This window comes from Brassica oleracea, chromosome C1 (assembly GCF_000695525.1).
Source record: "Brassica oleracea var. oleracea cultivar TO1000 chromosome C1, BOL, whole genome shotgun sequence".
NCBI classification, from domain to species: Eukaryota; Viridiplantae; Streptophyta; class Magnoliopsida; order Brassicales; family Brassicaceae; genus Brassica; species Brassica oleracea.
Window position 1 is genome coordinate 5868813 of NC_027748.1, and position 10062 is coordinate 5878874.

At 33.1% G+C, this 10062-nt stretch overlaps 1 protein-coding gene across 1 annotated transcript; it reads right to left on the reverse strand.

Annotated features, from left to right (window-relative positions):
- Window positions 1–3776: 3776 nt before the first annotated feature.
- On the reverse strand, window positions 3777–5584 carry LOC106343643 (probable indole-3-pyruvate monooxygenase YUCCA8). Its single transcript, XM_013782915.1, has 3 exons — window positions 4802–5584; window positions 4328–4699; window positions 3777–4205 (listed from the first exon to the last, which is right to left on the reverse strand). Exons 1-3 carry the CDS (start codon window positions 5474–5476, stop codon window positions 3972–3974), a joined length of 1281 nt encoding a protein of 426 aa, XP_013638369.1. The 5' UTR covers window positions 5477–5584; the 3' UTR covers window positions 3777–3971.
- Window positions 5585–10062: the final 4478 nt, after the last annotated feature.

The following is a 10062-nucleotide window of genomic DNA, read 5'->3' on the forward strand; positions in this document are numbered from 1 at the left end:
ATAAATGTGCTAATTAAGTAACTTTTGGTAAGGCATTTAATAGAAAAGGAAGTGATGGAATTAGGGAGCAACGATGGTGACTCGTCTGTGATTGGAACTGATTTTCGTGGGACCCGCAAGAGGAAGCCACGTGGGGAAGTAAATGATGACGTGGACTGGACAGCCACTTGGAGAGGATGAGGAGCCAAGCTGTTGGTATGTGGAACCAAACAACTAAAACCACATCAAGCCCATTCCCTGCCATTAAGCTTCTCCACTGTCTTTTTTTTTGGTCCCGCCATCTCCACAATTTTCATTTTTTCTACAAATATGAAAATTCTAATTTGAAATAATATTCTTTTAATGTTTGGAAACATACACAGTAGATAATACCTGATATTTTTGCAATACGTAATGATAGGTACGGAAAATGTGATTATAACATCATATCAATAGGTACATTTTCTGCTTATAATTCAAAATCCAAATTAAAGACTTAGTACATTATTACAGAAGTTAGAGTATCCACACAGGTTCTTGCAAATTTCACAAAAATAATATAACAAAATATTATTTGAGTATCTAATTTTTTTTTAATGTAACTACAACATCTTTAATGCATTATTATATACTTTTCAAAATAGCATCTATATAATGAAGCTGAAGTTCTAGAGTAATAAGTAAAAAAATGGTTACACGATTTCATTTTTTAAATAATCATTTTTACTTCATTACATAATGAAAAAGTAGAATTGAATTTTTTACTTTGAACTTTTTTATAATTAAAATGGAGTGTGATTGATGTTATTTCTTATTTTTGACATCGATTGAAGATGTTATTAAAAGAGGTAAATTTCTGAAAAAAGCTTAATTACCTATACATATTTTCCAAGCTTTATCATACTATAGAAATGTCGACATCTCCAAACTTTTGTATGATATTTCATATTAAAATTAAATTAGGCAATAGAACCCATCAAAATAAAATATCTGATAGGTTAAGGAAGGCTCTATTAACTTTATTAAAGTATAAATAATACTCCCTCTGTTTCATAATATAAGTAGTTTTGGCTAAAAGCACGAAGATTAATAAAATTATTATGTTTTTAAAAAGTATTTTATAATAAATAGGTTAGATATAATTTAACCAATAAAAAATAAGTCTATTTAATTTGATTGGTTACACTGTATTCAATAAATGTAAAAGTTACCTAGAAATACGAAAACTACTTACATTTTGAAACAAAAAAATTTCCCTAAAACTACTTACAATATGAAACGGAGGGAGTACGATTATAGCTTTTGTAACTAGCTAAACCTATGCTAGCCAAGTGATGGTGACTAACTTAGTTGCAATGATAAGATCTTTTTCTCTTCATTGGAACTTGAAATCACAATTGTAAAGTGCGTTTAACAAAGTACACCAAAAAAGGCACTCGTATTGGTGGCTATGAGTTAAGTTTTTGAGTTTGTCAAAAGAAAAAGCTATTTGCATTTTAAAAATATTGGATCCCACCAAAACCCACTAGATGGGATTGTGGAAGGAAGAAACCTAAAATTAGAGATGTAAAGCCATGTGCACGGAACCTTGATTTCCATGGAGCTTTCTCTTCTTTTCATGTCACAACATTTTGGAAGCTTTGAGTTTGGCATATCTATATATACATATGCGCATATACAAAATAACCAATATGCACTCATTTTAATGTTATTTACTTCAGCAGGTTAAAACAGTGTTATTTCATCGATGTCGGATTGAATTTTAAATCTCGTCTGGAAAAAAGATTCACTCTAGTTAAACTGATCCTGATCCTTGGTTCGGAAAGACTAAAATATACATAGTACTTCACGGTTTTAAACAATACATTCACCTTTTCTATAAAGAATAGCAGTTTGGGATATGGGTCACTAGAAAAGCTTATTAGGTATGAATCAATGACTTATCATCGTGCATGAGTCACGACCACTTAGATAAAAGAAACGTACCAAACACTTTTATTGTTATTACACTATTAATGTGTTAATTCGATATTAACCACTTATTCAGAAAGCCTTTATTATTTATGTGATAGAGAGGGCGAAAGAGTGTTTCCCTCACGAATGTCGATCCCTTTATTGTACGATTTTTTGTATACTGATTTTTGGTTTTTGTCGTTGGATGTTTGTAATGACTTCGCGTTATTTCATATGCCAACTATACATTTTTCTTTTCTTTCCTATGCCAGTTTTATCTAAGGATAGGTACTATTTTACTTTTGGGAAAATAAGTTAAACAACACTAGCTTAGTAGAAACCTCATATATTCAAGCTGTAAAAGAAAAGGAAGAAGGCATTCACTAGTATATGTCTACTATTACAAAGAATAAAGAAATAATTAAGCTATACGGTAGAACCTCTATAAATTAGATTTTTATTTTAAGATATAATTATTTTAAAATAAAACTCATAATTTGACACAATTTTTTTTTTTTACACTTTTCGGCTAAGAATCGGTTCTTATATCTCTTATTTAAGAGACGGTTCTTAACTTTTCTTAGTTAAAAGCTAAAAAAACTAAAAAACGGTTATTATCCTAAGCTAAGAACTCCACCCCTAGAACTTGGGTTAATCATGGTGTTATGAGTTTTGAACATCAGGTAATTCACGTTTATATACATTGCATACATGTTTATCAATTAGCCAGTGGTTATAGTTTAGTTAGTATGCTGTGATATTGGTCAACGTTGGACATTGTTTTCTACGTTCAGAGGGCTATCAACTAAATAAACTACACAGTTTTTTGGGGAGGGTCAAAATAACTTCGATTGAAGAAAACTCAATTACCTAATTTAAAGAATGTACATATTATCCTTCCGTGCAAAGCGGAAATTGATGCATGAACCACGATACTGATAATTGCATATATGAATCAAATCGAATGTAAAGTGGGAATTTAATTAGACGTTCTGTTAATTAGGTTTAATAACCTAATTTAATTAATTCCAACCCACATAAAATACCTAGCTATCACATGCATGTGAAAGTAATTTTTAGTTAATTTAATTTAAAATTGTTAAAAGAATCGTATTAATTAACTAGGTTAAAATTGTATCTGAAATGAAGATATTTCTGCCTTCTGGCTTACATAATATACCCATGAGTTTTAGTCAAGCAACTGTGCGTAGTTAATAAAAGTGTTTAGCAAATAGGAAGCAAGGAATGGGGTCGGGAGACTCACCCGTGTCATCTGCTTAGTAACATTGTTCGCCTCTGAGGATTAAGTAACTTTCGTCGTCACAGGAATCCTACATTCCCTGGAGACGCGATACTGGTTCAGTCGGTCAACATCTTTTCATTCATTCTTCTTGTTTTAGCTCTAGTTATAATTTGTTTCTACACTTTGATTCTAAACGTTCTTTGGTTTTCAGTAAATAAAATTAAAATTTTAAAAGAAAATTGTCATTTTAAAATTATTGCTAATATTGGCTCTTCAAAATTAACGTGAAGTCCTGCATTTCTTGCAATCAATACTAGAGTAATGTTTGTAGTAAGAATAGAATAGAAATGAATCCAAATGTCAAAGGGAGATTCTTCAATACCGAATAACAAGTAGCCTATAAAACCCTTTTTGACAGATGAAAAGAAAAATAACTTGACATAACCTAATGGAAAAGATGGTAAGCTAAAAAAAAAAGATAGTAAGCTGAAATTAAAACTTTTTTTTTTACTTTTATAAATATTAGAAAATTGTATACAATATAAATGTCAAAACTATGCAAATTAGGACAAACAAACAAATCAAAGAACCCCCAAAAAGATAACTGTAAAATGTTGAAAAAAAAAGGGCCACATCATCCTCTGCTAACACAAAACGCCCAAACACAAAAAGTGGAGGAGGTAATAAAAAACAAACACACACAACACCCTTTGATTCACTTTGGGTCTTCTTCAGAGAGGGCTCTTCTTCTTTACTTCTTTATCTCTGTCCTAAAACTCTAGTCATTCTCCTAACATTAGAACTGTTGAGAGATACATCTTCGATGACTAGTTGTCGAGCGTTTTGTGGGTTGTTTTGTTTCAAGTTTCCAAACAGAGCCTATGTCTTGTGCGATGTTTACCGCGTCCATTGACGCACCTGAGAGCCCTCTCCTCGTGAAGCCAACCGCATACAACCCGGTCCTTCCTTTCCAACCGCTGTTTCCAATCGCCGTTTTCGGGAAACCATTCTTTGCAAAGAACTCACTCTCCTATAACAAACAAACACAAAACAAATCAGTACATATGAACAAAACAGTCTGGTCCGGTTTGGTTCAGCAAAACCCGGTTAGCAAAATTTTAAATTCTTTGTTTTTTTGTATTGTTTTCTCACCTGTAGCCAATAAGGGACGTTGCTGCGATAACCAGTAGCGAGAACAACCGAGTCGACATCGAGTTCCTCTCCATTAACAAGCTCGACTCTGTTTCCGTTAAACCTTTTGACTCCTGGAACCACATCGATCTTTCCCGACCGGATCTTCTCTAAAGCTCCGATGTCAAGAACCGGCGTCTTCCCTTTCGCGCTCTTTAGCTCCATCGGACCCATCTCCGGTCGTTTCAAACCGTACTTCTCGATGTTTCCAAGCACGAACCAACACAAAACCAACAATATCTTGTCCACGAGCCATAAAGGAAACCACTTCAGCATCTTCATCGCAAGCTCAAACGTGGACTTCCCCATTATTTCTCTCGGCATCACATGAACCTGAAATTTTTAAAAATTTAAACTTTGATCAGTCTTTGATTATATTTTTATAGTTTCAAAAAAAAAAAGATTATATTTTTATTATAAAAGTTAATGACTTACGGAGCTTCTAACGACCATGGAAGGCTTAGCAAGATGATTAGCGAGGTCGAGAGAAACCTCCATGCCTGAGTTTCCACAACCAACGACCAACACTTTCTTCCCGGCGAACTTCTCGCCGGACTTGTAATCGCAGGCGTGGATCACCTCCCCGGTAAACTCAGAAAGCCCTTCAATCTCCGGCATCACCCTCTCCGCATTCTCTCCCGTAGCCACCACGAGCCACCGGCATATATACTCGACCTCCGTCCGAGTCGACTCAGCGTCGGACACGGTCTTGACTCGCCACAACCCGCTTGTCTCGTCGAACCGAGCGGTCTGCACGCACTCGTTGAACTTAGGGCTGATGTCAAACCGCGAGGCGTAAGACTCGAGATAATCTATGAACTGTCGTTTCGTGGGGTACTCCGGGAAACTCTCCGGGAAGGGCATTTTCGGTAATTGGCAGAACTGCTTGGGGAGGTGAAGCTTGAGACGATCGTACGTTCTTTTTTGCCACAGGGAAGCGATACAGTCTGCTCTCTCGAGAACCACGAAAGGAACGTTTTGTTCCCTGAGACAAGCGGCTGTGGCTAGACCGGACGGTCCTGCTCCGACGATAACCGGTCCGTTGACCCAAATGCACCGGTTAGTAGCTACTTCTTGATCATTATCTATCAAACGAAACATATTCTCCATTTTTTCTTTAAAATTTTCTTTAACGAGTTTTAGAAGTTGAAGGTTTGTAGAGGGAGATAGAAGCAATGAAGGTTATATTGTAAATGGTTTTGAAATTGGAATGAAGATAGTGTTTGGAGGTTATGATGCTTATATAGAGGGAAGATACCATGTGGCGTTGAATATTTTTCACAAGACGATATTTATTTTATTAGTATAATAATCATAATGGTGAGCTTCTCATATAGTATTATTTTAACTAGTTATAATAACTGACTATTTGTGATTGGTTAGAGTTGAAGTACATTGATTATGATTTATTTCTAATAAACAAATTAACTAATGGTGTGTGACAGTTGAGCACTTGAAATATAAACAGTGGTAGTAATGCTTGAGGACGAAGTAATATTTCTACCGACTATTGTTGTGTGTTACTCATTACACATCTGTTAATTCAAGATAAGTTATGAACTAACAAGTAAACAAGAGTACTCTGATAAAATAAATGTGCTAATTAAGTAACTTTTGGTAAGGCATTTAATAGAAAAGGAAGTGATGGAATTAGGGAGCAACGATGGTGACTCGTCTGTGATTGGAACTGATTTTCGTGGGACCCGCAAGAGGAAGCCACGTGGGGAAGTAAATGATGACGTGGACTGGACAGCCACTTGGAGAGGATGAGGAGCCAAGCTGTTGGTATGTGGAACCAAACAACTAAAACCACATCAAGCCCATTCCCTGCCATTAAGCTTCTCCACTGTCTTTTTTTTTGGTCCCGCCATCTCCACAATTTTCATTTTTTCTACAAATATGAAAATTCTAATTTGAAATAATATTCTTTTAATGTTTGGAAACATACACAGTAGATAATACCTGATATTTTTGCAATACGTAATGATAGGTACGGAAAATGTGATTATAACATCATATCAATAGGTACATTTTCTGCTTATAATTCAAAATCCAAATTAAAGACTTAGTACATTATTACAGAAGTTAGAGTATCCACACAGGTTCTTGCAAATTTCACAAAAATAATATAACAAAATATTATTTGAGTATCTAATTTTTTTTTAATGTAACTACAACATCTTTAATGCATTATTATATACTTTTCAAAATAGCATCTATATAATGAAGCTGAAGTTCTAGAGTAATAAGTAAAAAAATGGTTACACGATTTCATTTTTTAAATAATCATTTTTACTTCATTACATAATGAAAAAGTAGAATTGAATTTTTTACTTTGAACTTTTTTATAATTAAAATGGAGTGTGATTGATGTTATTTCTTATTTTTGACATCGATTGAAGATGTTATTAAAAGAGGTAAATTTCTGAAAAAAGCTTAATTACCTATACATATTTTCCAAGCTTTATCATACTATAGAAATGTCGACATCTCCAAACTTTTGTATGATATTTCATATTAAAATTAAATTAGGCAATAGAACCCATCAAAATAAAATATCTGATAGGTTAAGGAAGGCTCTATTAACTTTATTAAAGTATAAATAATACTCCCTCTGTTTCATAATATAAGTAGTTTTGGCTAAAAGCACGAAGATTAATAAAATTATTATGTTTTTAAAAAGTATTTTATAATAAATAGGTTAGATATAATTTAACCAATAAAAAATAAGTCTATTTAATTTGATTGGTTACACTGTATTCAATAAATGTAAAAGTTACCTAGAAATACGAAAACTACTTACATTTTGAAACAAAAAAATTTCCCTAAAACTACTTACAATATGAAACGGAGGGAGTACGATTATAGCTTTTGTAACTAGCTAAACCTATGCTAGCCAAGTGATGGTGACTAACTTAGTTGCAATGATAAGATCTTTTTCTCTTCATTGGAACTTGAAATCACAATTGTAAAGTGCGTTTAACAAAGTACACCAAAAAAGGCACTCGTATTGGTGGCTATGAGTTAAGTTTTTGAGTTTGTCAAAAGAAAAAGCTATTTGCATTTTAAAAATATTGGATCCCACCAAAACCCACTAGATGGGATTGTGGAAGGAAGAAACCTAAAATTAGAGATGTAAAGCCATGTGCACGGAACCTTGATTTCCATGGAGCTTTCTCTTCTTTTCATGTCACAACATTTTGGAAGCTTTGAGTTTGGCATATCTATATATACATATGCGCATATACAAAATAACCAATATGCACTCATTTTAATGTTATTTACTTCAGCAGGTTAAAACAGTGTTATTTCATCGATGTCGGATTGAATTTTAAATCTCGTCTGGAAAAAAGATTCACTCTAGTTAAACTGATCCTGATCCTTGGTTCGGAAAGACTAAAATATACATAGTACTTCACGGTTTTAAACAATACATTCACCTTTTCTATAAAGAATAGCAGTTTGGGATATGGGTCACTAGAAAAGCTTATTAGGTATGAATCAATGACTTATCATCGTGCATGAGTCACGACCACTTAGATAAAAGAAACGTACCAAACACTTTTATTGTTATTACACTATTAATGTGTTAATTCGATATTAACCACTTATTCAGAAAGCCTTTATTATTTATGTGATAGAGAGGGCGAAAGAGTGTTTCCCTCACGAATGTCGATCCCTTTATTGTACGATTTTTTGTATACTGATTTTTGGTTTTTGTCGTTGGATGTTTGTAATGACTTCGCGTTATTTCATATGCCAACTATACATTTTTCTTTTCTTTCCTATGCCAGTTTTATCTAAGGATAGGTACTATTTTACTTTTGGGAAAATAAGTTAAACAACACTAGCTTAGTAGAAACCTCATATATTCAAGCTGTAAAAGAAAAGGAAGAAGGCATTCACTAGTATATGTCTACTATTACAAAGAATAAAGAAATAATTAAGCTATACGGTAGAACCTCTATAAATTAGATTTTTATTTTAAGATATAATTATTTTAAAATAAAATAAATATTTTATTTTATTGTATAGACATTAATTGTTATCTTTTAAAATTTGACATTTATATTAATTATATATATATGATTTGGTGTATATAATATATATTGCATAGAACTTAAATGTGATTTTAGATATAATATTACTAAATCTCATCAAAACTATATTAAGTGTTAAAAAAATATAAAGAATTTTTTATTGTGAATATAAACAATATAATAATAGGTTCTTATTTATATAAAATATGTATACATATAAATTATAAATTTATGATTTCAATGGGACCATATATTTACATAGAATTTTTTTAAAAATTATTATCTTATTATTTTATCGATTTGTGTCAAATTTTGAACCGGCCCAAGTTGGGACCGGCGAAATTTATTAATTTATAGAAATTATTAATTTATCGAGTATTAATTTATAGAGGTTCTCCTATACTTTGCATTCAGGCCTTTCTAGGTTTGTTGTAGAACATACTTTCTCCATAATTGAAAGACCTTTTTCTCTCAGTTATGGAGAAGTCACACTCTTATTTTGTTCTACGATATCTTTAAATCTAAGACAAATATTTGATAATGTTTGTGACATATCCACAGTCATAAATCAGTTCTTCCCCCAAAGTGTAGTTACCTTAAACTTGAATTAAGTTATGTTAGCACTGTGAATTATTGATTAAAAAAAAAATAACACTTTGATAGTGATAGCTTGAATTATTTGCAATCATGCTTTCAAATGAAGTAAAAAATGATATATAATGGGTTTGTTTCGTGCATTTTTAAGAATTTATAGTCCCTTGATAGTGATAGCAAATTTAATCATTTTTAAAAATTGAACAAATGTTTTTTTTAAGAATTTTAACGAAATTGGTAGGAAATGAATTAAACCATCTCCAACCCACCTCTATTTCTATCTCTATATTTTCTCATAAAATAGAAAAATTATATAATAGAGTTCCTCTATTTATAGGGGAAAATATAGAGATATGCTATTTTCACCTCTAAATATAGAGGCAAAAAGTAATTTTCTTCTAAAATAGAGGAACTCTATTATAGAGGCATACATTAGAGCATTTTCACTTCTATAATAGAGATCTCTATTCTTGAGGAAATTATAGAGATATACGTTGGAGATGCTCTTAGGGTTGGCTATATGTTTGAACTTAAAATTAAAGAATTAAAACGAGTTAAGTTTAGTATCTCAACGTACTAAATAAATGATATCTTGCATATTTTCATTGTTTTATCCATTTATCCATGTGCATTTTGACCATATAGACTAGGAATTAACCACGTTTAGGTTGCATTTTGCATACATGAGTCTTTATCAGGTGTTGGAGTACCACATGGAGTTCTTGGAGGCATTTGGGTGCATTTGAAGCTCAAAAGAAGTGTTTAAAGCGATCAACGGACGAGCAGCGCACCAGAGCGACCTCACCGGAGCGACGCCGTGAAGTCGCTGTGACACACATCCCGGAGCGACCTGGCCAGAGCGACATGGAGAGGTCGCTCGCGTTTCTATTGTGAGACACCCCTCTCAGAGCGACTTGCCAGAGCGACGCTCCGAGGTCGCTCGCGTTTCCATGGCGAGACGACACAAAACGAAGCCCGGAGCGACCTCTCAGAGCGACCCACTGAGGTCACTCCCGAAGGCCGGAGCGACATGCCGAGGTCGCTCCGCGTCTATTTGCCTGT